This window comes from Micrasema longulum, unplaced genomic scaffold, assembly GCF_059751315.1.
Source record: "Micrasema longulum isolate JH-2025_06_02 unplaced genomic scaffold, ASM5975131v1 h1tg000388l, whole genome shotgun sequence".
Lineage (NCBI taxonomy): Eukaryota > Metazoa > Arthropoda > Insecta > Trichoptera > Brachycentridae > Micrasema > Micrasema longulum.
The window spans coordinates 1-19,545 of NW_028277589.1; the positions used below are offsets into that span (position 1 = coordinate 1).

At 37.3% G+C, this 19,545-nt stretch overlaps 1 protein-coding gene across 3 annotated transcripts in view; it reads left to right on the top strand.

The window, feature by feature from the left end:
* Nucleotides 1-1,336: 1,336 nt before the first annotated feature.
* The window catches only part of Orp8 (Oxysterol-binding protein-related protein 8), a 39,573-nt gene continuing 21,364 nt past the window's right edge, over nt 1,337-19,545 (top strand). For 2 of the 3 annotated variants that reach the window (XM_088225807.1, XM_088225805.1), the window contains exons 1-9: nt 1,337-1,687; nt 3,950-4,286; nt 6,445-6,538; nt 8,176-8,264; nt 11,820-11,984; nt 13,207-13,293; nt 14,214-14,358; nt 15,655-15,775; nt 17,613-17,707. In XM_088225807.1, coding sequence (XP_088081933.1) covers nt 4,008-4,286; nt 6,445-6,538; nt 8,176-8,264; nt 11,820-11,984; nt 13,207-13,293; nt 14,214-14,358; nt 15,655-15,775; nt 17,613-17,707 — 1,075 coding nt within the window. In that variant the 5' untranslated portion in view covers nt 1,337-1,687; nt 3,950-4,007. Of the gene's footprint in view, nt 1,688-3,949; nt 4,287-6,444; nt 6,539-8,175; nt 8,265-11,819; nt 11,985-13,206; nt 13,294-14,213; nt 14,359-15,654; nt 15,776-16,025; nt 16,121-17,612; nt 17,708-19,545 lie in introns of those variants that run through there. The other variant, XM_088225808.1, reaches the window with a different exon arrangement.

A 19,545-nucleotide genomic window follows, 5' to 3' on the forward strand; every position in this document is an offset into this window, starting at 1 on the left:
TGTCCAAATGTATGTAGACAAAAAACTGGATTTCACCCCCTAGGGAGTCACAAGATCAACAAATTACTACAAAGATGGAGAACATTTTAGGGAAGGGAATACGGAAGTCTATGCATTTACAGGGCTTATGACCAGCATTTTGCCAATTTTTCAAACCCAGGACCTCAAGAATGGTAGGCAAATGCACCAACCACTGTACAAACAAATTATTGAATAGTTTATTCATTTATCAATACACAATTCCACAGTCGCACAATAATTCAATTTCATGTCCCGGCTCGCTAGAAAATAGTAAGTTAGTGTTTGTGCTTCGCTTGTTATCCAGCTGTATTCTCCAGACAAAGTGTAAATAAAAAAAATGTAATATGATAAAATGTATAAATAAATAAAACAAAATGTAATTTTCTTCAACTTTACATGAAAGGGGTTTCATTTTTTTGTCACCTTACGTCGCAACTCGACAAATGTACATTTTTTGACACTTGGATTAGTTACGTATAAATAAATTTTTTCAAGCCTGGATTACAAAGTTTCTGTAAAACATTTTCAATGCCAAATATAAAAGAATGTCACTGTTGCATTTTTCGCACATCCGTCGTTGTTCTACAATTATGACAATATGAGTGATTTAACAATATCATGTATCTAAAATTTGTAATTTAATTAAAATAATAATTTCATTATCATTCCTTTTCGGCACCTAATGGTGCATAGGGCACTGCATTGGTACACCAATCGCAGCGTATCTAAAAAAAAATTATCATCTTGCCTTCATGTGAAGGTAAGATGTTCAGTCTTACGCTTCAGATACTAGTCCAGGGACTATTTTTTTTTTAAAGAAATATTTGTTTTCTTATGTTCTACCCAAATACTTAATTTTGAGGGCCAGTTTCAATGAGCTGTAAATAACTCACTATTAGAAAATGGGAATCAAGTTGGAGTAGAGTGGGATTCAAACCACGGGCCTTTGAGCCGTGAGTCCGAGACACTATCCACGGGACCACAACCCGATTTATTATAGTGTCAAAACACCCTTTTAAATAAATATTTCATAACAACCATGTCGGGAATCGAACCTGAGACCTCTTGCATGGTAGGCAAACGCGCTGACCATTACACCACCAGGCCGACTAACATTTTTTTATTTGTTAATTTATTGCATAAAATTAGTATACATATTTAATAACAGGGAATCTATAAAAAATATGTATAATAAAAAATAACGTGTATTAATAAAAAACAAACTAATTCTTCATTCGAACTTTCATTCGAATGAATAGAACGATTATGCGTCAGATAATTCTCGTCCGAATGACGTCTCAATACGTATCAATTCAATCTATGGTTATCTTGTTTCTTGTTTTTTGTTCAGATGTCACTGCGGAGTATCGGCCGCTAATTTGTTCTAACCGCGCTCGTTCTCCACGCAAAACGGATATAACAAGGACAAATTTGACGAAATACCTCTTGTGCATCTGATTTTAATTCATCAGACGCACGTTGCCGGCGTAATCGCCGAATTGCTGGCAATTCGCGAACGGCAGCCACATCCCGCTGACACGAAAACATGTCGTCAACAATCTCGTTTGATGATGTATGAGATTTACGGGCAGAGATTAATTAGTAAGTTGGGCGGTGTTTTCGGCCGGAGTTTCGACGATCTAAACCGTCGGCTTACAACTATAGAGTGAGTTGATTTGACGTATTATTTATTTAAACCAATCGACGCGTTATTGAGAAAAACCTTCTGAATTTGTATGTAAACAGTTAATCCTCCGGTGCCAAAGTAGCATATTTGTTCGAGACATTTTTTGTTAATAATCTTTTGTACATCCGCTCCTAAGTGGAGCATGTGGACATCACCAGTTGCCTCCAGGAGACCCTAGCGCCCGCCCGCACTCTCGCTTCTTCCCATGTCAATCCAGCCCCTTGATTCCGCCGAATAAACTCGAAAGATTGTCATCGACGGCTTTCCAGTAGCTCAATCACAAACAACTTTCAACGTGCTTAAAAACATGCTAAGCATTTGAGCAATCACAAGAACATGCTTAAGTTATCGCGGTCATAACGCGTGTCGGTTTCTTTTTTGTTTTCCTCGTAAATAAATACAGTTCACAGGCGAAAAATCGGCGTTTGCTTTAAAAAATAATACAATATATTGCTTGATTGATTTGGTGTTTATTTTGTAGAACTCCATATTTAAACTTATAATTAGAAATCAAACACTGATTTGAGTCTACTGAACACTTTATTTTATTTTTACAAATATAAACATATAAAAATAAAAACTTCGTGACAATTGTTTCGCCTTATTAGGGCATTTTCAAACGAATGTGAAGATTATTTGGATTGAATGTCCTTATATAGAACGATTGTCAAAACAATTGTCACGAAGTTTTTATTTTTATATGTTTATATTTGTAAAAATAAAATAAAGTGTTCAGTAGACTCAAATCAGTGTTTGATTTCTAATTATAAGTTTACAATATATTGCATTTGCAAAATAGTAAGGAGCATCTAATACAAAAAAGTGAAAATTAAATTACACTTATTATGCGACTGCTTTTCTTGACATTTGGCTCGCCAACCACCGGCTAAATGCAATAAATAGCATGATAAATAATATATAAATTTTAAAAATAGTAGAAGTCACTGCACAACTGCTACAGAATATCTAAGGGAACTCTGCATTCCAGATGAACTAGCTGACAGGCGTCTCACGCTTAGATCAGCTACATCTACGTCGAAAGGAAAATTTATTATACCTCTACGCAAACAGCGCATTAAATTCGGCGAATGCGCATTTGCGGTCGCAAGCCCTACGGCATGGAATGCTCTCCCAGCAGAGGCGCGAGGCTGTGAGAGTGAAGTGATGTTTCGGAAGAAACTTAAAACCCACTTGTTCTCTAAATCATTTGAATAAATTCTTAGCATGTGGTGACAAAGTTAGTTATTTTTCTTAAATTAAAAAGTTAAAATAAAATTTATATCTTTATATAATCACTTTGTAAAGCACCCTAGAGGTATTATATTACGAAAATGGCGCTATATAAGTTATCGATAATTATTATTATAATATTACAATTTGACATTTTAATCCTTAGTATCAGTATGAATGAATACTTTAGTGAGTTTTCAAAAACAAAGATTCGCTAAACAAGAATAAAATATACATGAAATGTAAAATGTTTTTGACGAACGATGACAGTTCAATTATAGGTTATTCTTACAGAACTGATATAATTTATGTTTGTAAACGTTAAAATACAAACTTTTTTAATTTACAAAAAAATAACATTCTTTAATTTTTTTAGAATATGCATTTCAGTCGAATGCAACTCTGGAAAATCGATGAAAACACAAACATGCTTCTAACTTTTTTCTACTCAATATATAGAAGATGTTATTATTTGTAAACCTTGAGTATGTAAATTTGAAAATTTTGCAAAAAACCGCACGTAAATCTGTCAAGCCATTTTCGAGTTTTTGCGAGACACAACACGGCGATTCATTTATATATATATATATATATATATAGATAGATAAACATATTACAACAGAGATGAAGTTTAATTAAAAATTTTAATTAAAAAGTTAAAATTAAATTTATATCTTTATATAATCACTTTGTAGAGCCCCCTTGAGGTTCTGTCGGCTAATTTATTTCAGTTATTTCAGAAATACAAAACTTTGAAAAATCGTAGCGCCGATAATACGATACATAAAAATTTTAAAAAATAATTTTGACTTAGTTTAACAGTCTATTAACAAATAAAAAATTCAAAAAAAACCACTGAACTACCTCATTGCTTTGGTGTCATAAGTTGTGATTTGTGGAATATTTGTTACAAGGTTTGTATATAAAAAGATCACATGAGTATTTTATTAAGAAATCCAGTCTTTTGTCGACACACGCTTGAAAATATAGTAATAATGTGTGTTTTTTCAGGTGTCAAGTATAAGATGAGTGCGAGTGGCCGGGTGGTCTGACGCGTTTCGCTCCAGCTATGACGTCGCCGGAGGGCGCGACAGCCCTGCCGCCGACGCCGGCCGGCGTCTCGCTCCGCTCGCCCGACAGGCGCCCGAGGGCCGAGCGCCGCGACGACCGGGAGCGCGACGCGAGGGCGGGGGCGGGGGCCGGCCGCCCGCGCTCCGCCTGCGAGAGCCCCGCCGTGTTCTGCTTCGACGCCGCGGACCTCGACGCCGTCGACCGGGCCGGGGACGCGGCGGACGCGCGCGAGCGGGAGAAGCTGCTCGACGACGAGGGGCGGGCGTTTCAGACGAAGGTGCGTGCGAGCACTTCTTACTTTACAAAAATAATTAGAACTACTCCAGCCTGTCCAAACATTTGGACATACTGAAAATACTGTCAAACTTAATTATTACGAAGAAGATGGGACCGACTGAATTAAAATTTGTTGCAACAGAGAGGGAAAACATTTTTGAGAAGGGTATATGGAACTCGAGGCATTTACAGGGCTTATGACCTGTCATTGGCTAGTTTAAGTGGCCACTTTACACACTGTGTATCATTCACCATTCTGCCCATACTTAAACATCCCCATTTCCTCAACTCTTATGCTGATATTAAGTTCATGTTAAATATTTCTAGTCTACAAAAACGTAGAACTAATATTGACTCCATATATATGTTCGGCATACTAAATGGTATAATCGATGTTCCATCATTACTGGGACAAGTAAAATTCAATATTCCGACTCGTAGATTGAGAAACAATGAAGTCCTGTAATCGATCGGCATAGAACAAACTATGGCCTTAATTCTCTAATGACCCGACTTTGTCGTATTGTTAACTCGAGACTAGATCATCTGGACTTTTTTGGTTTAAGTTTACAGCGATTTAAACTAGCACAAAATAAATAGTCCAGATCTTGACTCGATGTCCCTTATGTTTGTCAATGCTTCTTTCTTTTTTTTTAAATGTTTTAAACTATTCTTTTATTGTAATATTAAAACCCTATAAATTGTAAAAATGGACAATGTCTATTAATAAATAAATAAATTAACTCTTCCATCTGTTGACTTTTGTGAAGTAAAAGAGCTGAAACCTTTATCACGCGGGTGAGATTCATCCGGCTGAACCAAATCACCCACTAGGCAACGCCTAAAAATATTTTTCCTATTTTTATACTCCTTCTTTTACCGGTTATCAACAATGTTTTGAGTGTGTCCAAATGTTTACAAACCGGTTGGATTTTCTCCACAGTGTGTGAAGTGGCCGCTTGAACCAGCCAGTGACGGGGCCATAAGCCCTGTAAATGCCTATACTTTCATATTCCCCAAAAATGTTCTTCGTCTCTGTTGTAATTTGTTAACCAAAGTTTGGTACTAAATTTGAAATTTTCTGTCGGTCGAAAAGTAATTATATTTTAGTCATATAAAACTTTTAAGTACATTTTCTAACAGAAATGCCTTTGAAAATTATTGTTTTTATCTTATGCATGTTTTTTTATTATTGCGCAATTTAAAAAAAACCCATAGTTTTAAAATACCAAAAATTGACTACAGCATTAATATATATTGTTACTCTTGTCGGAACTATTTAATCTCCTACATGCCCGGGGCGAATCGTCAAAGTAAGCGATTATGCACAGCTTACCATTATATTTGACTTGAAATAATAATAAATTATAGTAACCATGTTTATGGGAAAAAAATAAAGTAATTGTCATTTATTATAAATCACCGTTTATATCTTTCTACAAAAAAATATCTATGAAGCGCGCCCAGCCCATTCTTACTGAACGACGAAACTAGCCGATTACCTCAGCTTATTCTTCCATACAAAAAAGTACACTGTATTTTTCCTCTTTAACCCAAGTCGGCTTTTTTAGTACTAAAACAAACTTGCAGATTACAAATATTTTTAGAAGATTCTCTATTTGGAAACTAGTATTTCGAACATTATTTCCGAAGGACTTTTTTTCTTTGATGGGATACCGTTGACATATTATGTATCACATAGGACAGGTGGCGTTCGCAGTGGCCGTTTTAGGCATTATTCATTTTAAAAGAAATCGGCCAGTGCTCAAGTCTCGACAGTACTGTCAATGACAGATCATAATGGAAATATCTGCGGAATGTCATTGTGGTATTTGTTAATAAACTTTTGTGCAAGTATTGTATTAAAATAGTGTAGAATAAAACTACGTTTATCGCGTGGTTAATAATAATTGTTACTTGAAATGATTTTCTCAGAATTACAAAAAAATAGTCATTTATAATTACATTACTTTCATGTTATGTAAGTACTTATATGTAGTACAAATTAATGAACATTTTTAATAGATTACATATAAAATAAATCACGGCTCGCCACTGCTACATGCAGGATGTTATAAATAATTCATACCCTTGGAATACCCTGTCCACAAAAATTTGTACAAATTCAAAATATTGTTAAAAAAAACTTTTTTTTGCAGGGGCCTCAGCGGACTACGGCCGGCCTCCAAATGGCCTTACAGGACACGAGGTCTGTTGCGACCTCCACACCGATCGCAACCAACTATGGATCAGGTAATTTATTATGGAATTTCTGGGTCCCTCCTACTCCCCTTCTTTATTTACATTTAATTCAAGATTGAAATGTCACTATCTAAATATTTAAGTTGTTCCTTTATCCTTCTTCTTTCTTTCCCATCCCCTCCCCTCTCTTCATAGTAAAGTGTTAATTTTTTTCTGTGTTTTTATTTTCTTAATCTTCGTTTTTAATTTTTGTCTAAAATTGTAAGATTCAATATGTCCGTGTACTTGTAATTTTCTAAACGGTTTGGGTAGGCAGGCAGAAATTGCCTTAAAGCAATATGCCCGCCCTTATATGTATATAAACTGTATATGCATATAAGAATTTGTGTATCTGGGAAGCATGTTTTCAAGAGATGGAAGAGTAGAAAAAGATGTTGAAAGAAGAGTGAATGCGGGCAACAAAATGAACGGAGCACTAAGCACAGTAATTTCTAATAAAAATATGTCAATCGAAGCTAAACTGGCAGTGCACAACGGAGTTTTAGTCCCAACACTTATGTATGGAAGTGAAACATGGAACTGGCAGAAGAAGGATGAAAGCCGAGTGAACGCGGTTGAAATGCGATCTCTTAGACGAATGTGTGGGAAATCAATGAATGACAGGGTTACGAATGATGAAATCAGGCGAGAGTGTAAATCTGAGACAAGTATAATTGATAAGATTAAGAAAGGGTCTCTGAGATGGTTCGGTCACGTAGAGCGAATGGACGACGAGAGAATGGTAAAACAAGTATATATGGCAAAAATGAACGGCAACGTTAGACGAGGACAACCAAGGAAGACGTGGCATGATCAGATAAACCAAAATCTTAAGTCTGGTCATGTCAAAAGCAGACAGAACCGAAGGGCATGTATGACAAGATGTATAATGTGGGAGAGGCTAGGATTGTATGCCAGGATAGACGTGTGTGGCGGTCCATTCTCTCTGCCTACCCCTACGGAGAAATGGCGTGATGGTAGTAGTAGTAGTAGTAGTGCATATAAAGTGTTAAAATAAACAAATTAATAAAATATATATGACTTCAATAAATATAATAATTCAATTAGATTAATCTCACCTGCATAAATAAAGGTTTCAGCTCTTTAACTTCACAAACATCAACAGATGAAAGAATTGAAGGAATATAGATGTTCAAATATAGGCAGAATGGTGAATGTTACACAGTGTGTAAAGTGGTCACTTAAACCAGCCATTGACAGGTCGTAAGACCTGTAGATGCCTAGACTTCTGTATTACCTTTTCTTAAATGTTCTTCATCTCTGTTGTAATATGTTAATCTTAACTTTATTGTCAAATAAAAAATTAAAAAATGTAAATAGGGGCTAGATTTCTTATTATCTATGCGCTCTGTAGCTGCAAGACGTGCTGTAATCTAGCTCCTGTATATCATAATTGGAGACGAGGAGCAAGAATCCCAACCGTCCAAGCGCTCTGTAGCTGCAAGACGTGGTGGGATATTTATTTATTATACAGCGCCCTTGAGGTGATTTTTACAAAAATGGCGCTATATAAATTATCCAAATATATATTGTCGTGATATCTAGAAGTCGAATCATTTTCCTAACTTTTGTTCGTCTTCCACATCTCAATATTATCCTCATCGCTTCGTTTCGTATTATTTTTGTAGATCTCCATTGGACAGTTCAACAGCCTAGCGCCCCCCACTCTCCGGGGGCCTTGAGTTGGCACGGAGAGGCGCCCACCTCTAGTGACAAAGTAAGTAAACTGCCACTCTGTTCCCCCAAGATGCTACCGTCCGCCGGCTTTATGCCAGGACGGTTCTAGCTGCTTCCTCTTCTGTATTAGGCAATATTCCCGCCCTTATATGTATATTTATTGTATATTGTAAACGGTGAAGTTCAGTGTAGGTTGAAAAAAAAATATTTGGTCCCAGGTGGGCGACATTATAGAGATAGATTATCAAAAATCAATAAGCAAATTTTTAAGATTAAAAAGAATAATGCAGATAACCAAATAAAGTACCTACAAACACTTACCATTTCACCAGTTTTGCTCAATCGGCAAGAACATGAGATTTCTCCAAATAAAATAGGATTAAGTTGTATTGATTTAACTTTATAAATGAAATCAAAAACGTTATCTATAAAATACGTCACTGTAAAATGGAACAAATATGACTTAAAGATCTGGATTTTATGAAATAAACAACTCGTTAGTGAAATACAAAATTTTAATTAAGGAAGCAATTTTCTACAAATGTACCAAGATTAGTTAATATAAAAATTCAGAATTCTGCCTAGCTGATATGAGTAAGTGGTTGACAATAAGTTTATCTAAGAAATAAATAGTTGTAACGATAATAATGACAAGTGAAATAGATTCTTGATTGTTTTCTTCTCGAGATGATATGAAATAATGTTGATTTTACAAAATAATATCCGCAGATGGGACTCGATTTAAGATGTCTTCGGTTGGTGTATTTTTACTCGGGGTTGCTTAAGTTGATGATTTCCCAGAAGATTATTTGTCGGCATTTTAATTCAGTAAATGATCGTCTGCTTCCTTGCATTTGTAAATTTGTGTCTCATGATCTTGAAGAAAACTTTAAAATGCTGACATTGACTTTTCCAGATATTTACGAATAAACTTCGTAATAATTAGTGATCCATTTGAATCATGGAGTACTACATTGTAAAATCTTTATCATCGGACAAATAGATAAAAGATGGAAGGTGAAAAAGGTAGAGAAAAAGGATAGACAAAGGTGGAAGAAGGTAAAGAAAAAAGGGAACCTGTATAAAATACAATCTCATTAGAATGTGATATCTCTCTCCACAAGAATTTCGGTAATAAATTTAAAACAAATAGGCTTACGTTGCGTTGAACGTTCCCTTTCTTGAAGGACTACATTTTTGAAATGTGCGATCGCCTCTCTTTGACTCTTTGGGCGATAAATGGACTGTTCGTCTCGAGTTTTCAAATGGAAAAAAATCTACTTCTAATACACGGATATCGTATGGATGATTTACTACCGCGGCCGTCAGATGGCGCTAAATCAGGGAATTTAGAATTATAATCCAGTACTAAAATGCTTTCAAAACGGGGTACGTTGGACTTGTTTTTTTTACAACGTTACAACATGTATATAAAGTGTCAAATAAAATAAATATTATATATGATAAATACAGTAAAACCCCCGTTTTACGTTTTTCAGAGAGCACCAAAAAAAGTGTCAAACTGAGGAAAACGCGAAAGCGAGGAAATGAAAAATGTATGGAAAAAATTAAATGACATAAAAATATATTTTTTGTACTTAACAATACTAAATATACTGCAGAAAATTTTTACATAGTGCCATAATTGGGAATTATTAATATTTACCTATGATTTCCTTAAAAAGGCGGCCTCCGTGGTGTAGTGGTCAAGACGCTTGACTCGTGCACGGAAGGTTCCGGGTTCGATTCCCGGTGAGAACACAAAAATTAAAATGTGATTTTTCTCAAGCCTGGGTGGTCTGTGATATAATTCACCACTGTAATGAGGAATTCCAGCCCAACCCGGAATTTTTTTTTTTTAATGTTTTCGTGTACACGTGAATATTTTAAAATTTGGTCAATTTTCTATAGGTAAGCTATAATTTTTATCGTAACTTGTATCTGCATGTTCACACATAAAATATGGCATCTTTTTCTATGGTTTTGTGTGAACACAACATCATCTCTCTGCTTCACCTGCTGACGACAGAAGATGGAATGCCTAATTATATAGAATGAGGAATTCCAGCCCAACCCGGAATTAAATTTTTAAAATGTTTTCGTGTACATGTGTATATTTAAAAATTTTGGAGTAGGATGAAATATCTCGAAAACGCACGCAAAAATAAATAAAAATGTTAAAAATAGTATTCATTTTAAAATCGTAAATAATGACGTCACTCCTTATATCTACGTGTAGTATTTCCGGTTTCCGCTTTGAAGCCCCCGCGCCTTGTAAGCAACGTTTTGACCATAGAAAAGAAGAGTAAAATTAGTATAATTTGACATTTCAACCAGAGATAATGTCAACTTTCTAGGTTTTTCTAAATCGAAGCGTTCGTAAAATCAACCATAACAAAGAAATGAGCAAATTACGATCAACTAAATGAAGTAATCAAAGCAATATTCCATAGATTCTTGTCAGTTTTGTTATTGGCTGGAGAAATACAACTTACCGTGGTCAGTGAAAGTAAGAACGCCAACCGTTTCATGACGTCACTACTGAAAAGTGACACACTGATTACAGTCATTTGGCGCGGTATTTGATAAATGTTACTTTCAAAAATCATATCTTTGTAAATAACGCACAAAAAATATGTATATATATATATATAAATATATTTGCTTAGTTAAATAGTACGCTAATAGAAAAAAATAATTAGAAAACAGTGGAATTCCTCATTGGGCCGGGCCTCCTGGCCTGTTGTGGTGTAAAAATAAAATAAAATAATTATTCTGTATTTTTTCAATCAATACTACAATGCGATATTTTTTATTGAATTAAAATAAAACATGTTTAAATAATTTTATTTAGGTACTTAACCTTAAAAACACAAAAACAAACATTTGAATTTGCATAAAATGCATACAACGATTTTTCCCCTAAATATTGAGAAATTTTATTCATATTGTATCACTTTTTTTAGTATGGCACCACAGAATTTCAACTGTCATTTACATCGCGGCAAAACTGTTTCACACTTTTATGATAACTGTTTAAACTATCTTCTTTTCACATTATGTTTATAACTTCAAATAATATTTGTATTGCCAAATTTTTACACTTTCTGCATCGTAATTTATTGATGTAAAGATTTTATTCTTCCTAAACATGCGTCAACCGCATGTCACAATTTAGTGAAATGTCAAAATTAGACACTTAAACAAAATGGTCGATTACACTGCACCTTCTTTGAATTTAGTTTGAGACAATAATTTACACATTTTTTTATTTGCCTCGATTTTATTCTCCATTCAATCGGCGGCGCGCGGCTCGATGTTTTTTGACAGATCGAATGAGTTTCGAAAAATTTTCAACGTAAAACTAGGGTTATGAAATACACAAAAACGTTAATTGGGGGAATATTTGAATGAGAATTTATGGAAAAAAATGGGACCTTAATATTTTGGGGTTAAAAGCAGGAAAACGTAAAATCGAGATTTTTCTGTAATAATAATGATGTTGATTTAAAAGTCAACCGTTTTTGAGATATTAAATTTTTACTTTTTCCCCTCGATTTGGCTTCAGGTTCTAACGAACGAATTGTTTTTCTAGTCCTCGGAAACCGGTACGGGAGCGACAGTGGTGCCGAGGCTGTCGCGCAAGGAGTCCTACAAGGCTCAGCGGCAGAACTACAGGCGGGAGAAGAAGAAGGCGGCGTCAGCTCTGCTGTCCACACTGGAGGATCCGGCAGTCCTCATCCTCGCCGACTGGCTCAAGGTTAGTGTGAAAAATAGGCTTACCGAGAAACTTTATTTCAACAGAGAGGGAAAAAGTTTTCGAGAGGGGAATATGGAAGTCTAGGCATTTACAGGGCTTATGACCTGTCATTGGCTGGTTTAAGTGGCCACTTCACACACTGTGTAACATTCACCATCCTGCCCATGTTTGAACATCCACATTTCCTCAACTCTTCCATCTGTTTACTTTTGTGAAGTAAAAGAGCTGAAACCTTTATCACGTGGGTGAGATTCATCCGGCTGAACCAAATCACCTACTAGGCAACGCCTGGAAACAATTTTCCAATTTTTATACTTCTTTTACCAGGTAGTAATTCAACAATGTTTGATTATGTCCAAATACTCGTTGCCTAGTAGGTGATTTGGTTCAGCCGGATGAATCTCACCCACGTGATAAAGGTTTCAGCTCTTTTACTTCACAAAAGTCAACAGATGGAAGAGTTGAGGAAATGTGGATGTTCAAACATGGGCAGAATGGTGAATGTTACACAGTGTGTAAAGTGGCCACTTAAACCAGCCAATGACAGGTCATAAGCCCTGTAGATGCCTGGACTTCTATATTACCTTCTCTTAAATGTTCTTCATCTCTGTTGTAATATGTTAATAATTTATTGATGTAAAGACTTCATTATTTATCCAATTTTTGCACCACAACAGGCCAGAAAGCCCAATTACAGTGGTGAATTACATCACAGAACACCCAGGCTTGAGAAAAATCACATTTTAATTTTTGAGTCCTCACCGGGAATCGAACCCGAAACTTTACGTGTGTGAGTCAAGCGTCTCGACCACTACACCACGGAGGCCGCCTTGAACTTCCTTAGACCGCCTTAATCTTCCTAAACATGCGTCAACCGCATGTCACAATTTAGTAAAATGACAAAGTTGGACACTTAAAGAAAATGGTCAATTACACTGAAACTACTTTGAATTCAGTTTGAGACAACAATTTGAACATTTTTGTATTTTCCCTCGATTTTATTCGCCAATTTGGGCAAACGCGGCGGCGCGCACTCGCCGCCTTTTGACAGATCGAATGAGTTTTGAAAATTTTTCAAAGTAAAAAATTTTGATTGGGGGGTATTTGAATGAGATCGTGTGGAATAAAATGGGACCTACACTTTTCGTAAAAACGAGGTTTTACTGTAATTAATTAAGTGCAATTTTTAACAAAATTAATTTAATTTTTCTGTTTTGATTAGGTGCGAGGGTCCTTGAAGTCCTGGACCAAATTGTGGTGCGTCCTGAAACCGGGACTTCTTCTTCTGTACAAAAGTGCAAAGGCCAAGGTATTTGTTATGATTAATTTTTATTATTTATTTATTTATACATACAGGGTGTTCTTTAAACCCTGTCACATCCGAAACCACGATGATCAGTATGGACAACAAGACATATTAGCATTTTTAAAAAAATATTTAGAACCATGAAAAATTAACATATTACAACTGAGATGAAGAACATTTAAGAAAAGGTAATATAGAAGTCTAGGCATCTACAGGGCTTATGACCTGTCAATGGCTGGTTTAAGTGGCCACTTTACACAATGTGTAACATAATCATAAAAAACATAACCAATTTATAAATGTCTTTATAGACCAATAGAACAAATTTCATAAACAGTACATACTTTTCACCTATTTGGCTTGATCCACTCATCGATCCGTGCGCAACCCACCTCCACTGTCCATTTCTTAATAGCAATTTTTTTATTGTGAGAATTTACTAATTGTCCTTATGGATAATGGGAGTAGATTGTACACTTTAACCGAGTAGGCCAATCCTCTTTGACCGAAGGTTGTATTTATTTTTGGATGGTTTAAGTGGCCACTTTTCACACTGTACATGGCCATGCCAACCGTATCGCCTCCGCTTAGTGACAGTTGTCACCGGATCAATAAATACAGGCGATCGATAAGCATACCGTCTTGGTAATTGTCAAAAATCATGCAATATTTTACTTCAATTGGGATTTATTGGAGTTTATAATCATTTTGAAGTGGCCAAATTTCATCACAGAAGCCTATTTAAAATATAAATGAGAACTATTTTATATTTTAATTACGTAAGGAACATGGACAAAATTTCGGGGTCATTCATTGGTCGGATTCGATCATACGATGCCGAGATAACAAGTCTGCAGAGCGTCCCGAGAGTCTCGAATGGGGGCCTATAGTTACATGTGTTGAGTAAGAGTTTATGATTTCAGAGTAACCACTGGGTCGGAACTGTTCTACTGAGTGCCTGTCAGGTGATCGAGCGGCCGAGTAAAAAGGACGGATTCTGCTTCAAGCTGTATAATCCCCTCGAGCAGAGCATTTGGGCGCCGCGAGGACCTCACAATGAGACCATTGGTAATTTTATTCTATCAAACCACTAACCGTCTCATTTTTTCTGCTCGTGTCGGTTGTCGGCATTCGTCGTCGTCATTCCCCTGTCTGCGCGCACCGGCGCATAGGACACTAATAAATATTAACGTAAAACGTAATTTGCTCAATTTTGGAATGTTGCGTACCTATCATAAAATGAAACAATTCAGACTAAAATGGACACCAAGTCATTGGAACGATACGCACCATCCCTCGGTAACGGCATGTATGTGCATCTACCATCTTCCAGGAATCAGCGAGCAGCCTGTTAGCCACATGTCCGGCAGTAACTACAATCTACAATAGCTACCCTTCGGATGTGTTTCTTTATTTCGTTAACGATAATGTTAAAACAGTACTTAATTTATTTATTGTTTACTTTTTCACATGAACACTTGACAAATTATCTACTCCGCTCAATGTTTATTTTTTGTCAATTTATTGATATAATTTATAAGTCGCTAAAATTCCACTCGTCCCAGAACAAGAGTCATAGAACTCTCCTGCCATCTCCTTCATCCACTTCAAGATCTCTTGTTTCACCTCTTCATCGGTTCGAAATTTTTTCCACCCATGTGAGTCTTCAGGATGGTGAAAAGATGACAATCGGAAAGCACTAAGTCAGGGGAGTATGCAGGGTGGTTCAAAATGTCCCGACAAAACGAGTTCAAACGAGCCTTGGTGGCGTTAGCCGTATGCGGACGGGCGTTATCGTGCAACAAACACACTCCCTTTGTCAACATTCCCCTCTTTTGAGCTTTTGTAGGGTCTTACAGTATCGTGCTGCAGTAATTGTCTCCCCCTGAGGCAAAAAATCAATGAAAATGATCCCTTTTCAGTCTTAAAACACGGATGCCGTGATTTTTTTAGCCGAAATTGAGGATTGGAATTTTTTGGCAGATAGGGAACTAGTTTTCCGCCACTGTGATGAATGCCTTTTTGTCTCAGGGGTGTAATGAGCCACCCACATCACCAGTCACAATGGAGCTCAGAAAGTCAATTTGCACCTCGCACTTGGTGGGATTTTTTATTGACATGTTTAGCAGAAACAAACTCTACGAGGCAAGTTTTGGTACTAACAAGGGTCGCCGGTGCTCGTTGTGTTCAGGAGACCCCCACTACCAATCAGTGCTGCCAACTTTTGGAAAAAAAATCTCACAACACGAGAGCCAAACAGTACTCTTACTTTCTGGATATGTCTCATATTTCACTAAAATTATCCTAATTGGTATGGCCCACTGTTACTTTCCAGTAATAAAAATTTTGTATCTTTTTCTGTAGGCGCTGTAGTTCAACCATTACCGACTGCGCACCTCATCTTCAGGGCTCCATCCCAAGCCGCCGGCAAGTGCTGGTTGGACGGATTGGAGCTCGCCTTGCGCTGTTCCAACACTCTCCTGAGGTAGGTATTCACCGTCGACTGCCCATCTCGCCTTCAGGGCTCCATCCTAAGCCGCCGGCAAGTGCTGGTTGGACGGATTGGAGCTCGCCTTGCGCTGTTACAACACTCTCCTGAGGTAGGTATTCACCGCCGACTGCCCATCTCGCCTTCAGGGCTCCATCCCAAGCCGCCGGCAAGTGCTGGTTGGACGGATTGGAGCTCGCCTTGCGCTGTTCCAACACTCTCCTGAGGTAGGTATTCACCGCCGACTGCCCATCTCGCCTTCAGGGCTCCATCCCAAGCCGCCGGCAAGTGCTGGTTGGACGGATTGGAGCTCGCCTTGCGCTGTTCCAACACTCTCCTGAGGTAAGTATTCACCGTCGACTGCCCATCTCGCCTTCAGGGCTCCATCTCAATCGCTGGTTGGACGGATCAGAGCTCGCCTTCTGCTGTTCTAACCACTCCTGAGGTAGATATTCACTATCGACTGCTCGTCTTACCAAGATCACTGTTAATTTTTGGAATCATCATCTCCCAGTGGTGCATAAGGCAGTGAATTAACGCTCCTGGAAGGTAAGGTAATCAGTCTTACACTTGCGATGCCAGTTCAGGATTTGCAACGCATAGAACCACCTCTTCAATCAATATAATGCGGTGGCCTCCGCGGTGTTGTGATCAATACTCTTGACCCAGTGGCGTGCGTTCCATAAAGGCACATAAGCAGTGCCTACCCTCCTAGAATTCCATTAAAACAATAACAAAAAATAATATTAAAAATATTAGTAACTATTTTTAAAATTTGAAAAATGCGGCAGAGATAATTCGGTTCAGTAGTGTATTGTACCGATCAGCGCGCCGCCGCCGCTTAAATTTAAATATGAACCACTCCCTAGGGAGAAAATCCAGCCAGTCTGCGAGCATTTGGGCATACTCAAAACATTGTTGAATTAACTACCTGGTAAAAGAAATATACAAAATTGGAAAACTGTTTTCAGGCGTTGCCTAGTAGGTGAATTGGATCAGTCGGATGAATCTCACCCGCATGATAAAGGTTTCAGATCTTTTACTTCACATGAACAACATCAAATTAATTATTTTCTTATTTGAACAATTTACATTGATCAATTTGTACCATCTCTAACGTTTTTGCAAAATGATGTAACCTTGCAAGAACGTCGTTAATAATTAGGTTTATTTTAGTTTCAAAGCTGATTTTCTATAATCATGTTAATTTATATGTCAACCATTTAAATTAACACGCCAGATACGAATGATTTGTCGTGTGTCAATATAAATCACTCCTTAGACGTTACTACAAAGTTATGTCGTCACTTTTGCTGACAGCTGTTATACATCTTGTCATACATGCCCTTCGGTGCTGTCTGCTTTTGACATGACCAGACTTAAGATTTTGGTTTATCTGATCTTACTATCCATGTTCTCTGTAGCTGCAAGACGTGCTGTAATCTAGCTTCTATATATCATAATTAGAGACAAGGAACTAGAATCCCAACTGTCCATGCGCTCTGTAGCTGCAAGACGTGCTGGGATATTTATTTATTGTACAGCGCCCATGAGGTGATTTTCACAAAAATGGCGCTATATAAATTATCCAAACATATTATACTATATAAAACGTACTTTTATTTCTACTGCCTACCCTAGTTAAAAACTCTGAGCGCGCGACTGTCTTGACCCATGCATGGAAGGCTCCGGGTTCGATTCTCGGTGGGAACGCTAAAATACTCGCGCAAAACTGTATCATCCATCCACTTGGGCTCCGAGTTCCAATCTACCACTCTACAAAAATTTGAATGTACTTAAATATTAATCTTTTAAAATTATTTTGTGTGCCCAGGACGAGCGGGGGCGGTACCAAGGTTGTCGACGCGACGGCCAATCACGAGACCCAGTGGTCGCCGGAGGATTTGGAACGCCATTTCAACGAGCAAGGTGAGTTGAGGCTCAAGTGCGCTGTTACAATTACCGAATGGAGCTTCTCGCTACCATCCGCGGCCCTGTTATAGGTCCTGTCGGATATACAAATCTGGTGGCCTCCAAAAAGTATTTCAAGGCTTTTAAAAAGTTTTGTTATCATTTCGGCGTATTGATCATGTCCAATCAATTTAATCCCGGTCAGTGAAGAATTCACTTCCCTCTTTTCTCAATCCAATGAAGTACATATTATGGACTTCTGGATTAATTTCTTTCAGCACAAAGATGCTAAGGCTACCAGACTACAGAGAGCTTCTTCGGACATTTGACAACGAGCAAATTTTCCGTGAATGTGGGCACCGCCAAGGAGACTTATATCCTCAGGTGCGGTGTGCGGTATGTGGTGGTCAAGCTGTTACAACAGAGACGGATAGCATTTTTTAGAAGACATCTGGCAGTCTAGGCATTTACAGGGCGTATGACCTGTCATTGGCTGGTTTAAGTGGCCACTATACACGCCGTGTAACATCCACCTGGTCCAAGAAGGAGTATAAAAATCCAAAAATAGTGTCAGGCGTTGCCTGATCAGATGAATCTCATTCGCATTAATAAAGGTTTCAGCTCTTTAACTCTTAAAAACCATCAACAGATGGAAGGGTTGGAAGGTTGAAGGAATATTGTTCAAATATACGCAGAATGGTGAATTTTACACAGCGTGCAAAGTGACCACTGACAGGTCATAGGCCCCGCAAAATGTCTAGACTTCTATTTTCCCTTCTCTAAAATGTTCTTCATCCCTGTCGTAATATGTTCCTTAGAGCATTAAATTCCAATATTAGTCTACAAACATTTAGACGTACTCAAAATATTGTAAATTTTGAGAACAACGCAAATGGGGGCTAGATTTCTCACCGTCCATGCGCTCTGTAGCGGCAAGACGTGCTATAATCTAGCTTCTGTCTGTCGTTAAAATGTATCTTAATTTTACTCGAGGAGCTGGAATCCAACCGTCAGTGCGCCCTGTAGCTGCAAGACGTGTAGGGGTATTTACCGGACAGCGCCCTTGAGGTGGTTTCATACGAGGTATATTCAGAAATTGAGTTTTTTGCCGTAACAGCGCTGCGATCGCATTTTTGACTAGTGATCAACAGTGGCGAGCGGTGATTTATTGTATAGGTAATCTACAAAAAAATATTTTTACAATTACATAATATTTAACCCTTATACTGCTAAACAACGATATATCGTTGTTGTTAATCCCTATCATAAAGTTCTAACTAGACTGATGCTGACGTCATAATCCCCAAAAGGGTAAATGAATTCGGGAACTGCTTGTTGCACTTAACCGTCAGTGGTATAAAACATTTTCAAAACATAAAAATTACTTATTCGACGGGTTATTATTTAGTTTCGTACCTATTTCAGCCCTACGAAAAATTTAATACAAAAAATGTTTTCTTACGCGTAGTAAAAATTTAAGCATTAAATTGTACAGCAAAGTTTCTTGAAAATGAATGAAAAATCATTTAAAATATTTTAATGAAAACGAACAGCTTTGAACGACGTCACTTGTTCATATGAATCAACCAATGATAAGAGGGTTGTGTAAGATTTCCGGTTTGCTAATCGTCAATGGACCAATCAACAGAACTAACCGAGAAGAAGCGAAAGAGAACTTGCGACGTCACACGCGGATTAATGTCAGAAATACAAGACTTTAAAAGACCGTAGCGTATAATACGATACAAAAAAATTGAAAAAAAAATCTTTGTCTAAAAACGTTTTTTTTTTTAAACCACTAAAACATCCTCATTATAAATTTACTTATGATTTTTAAATTTGCAGGGCTTTTAAGA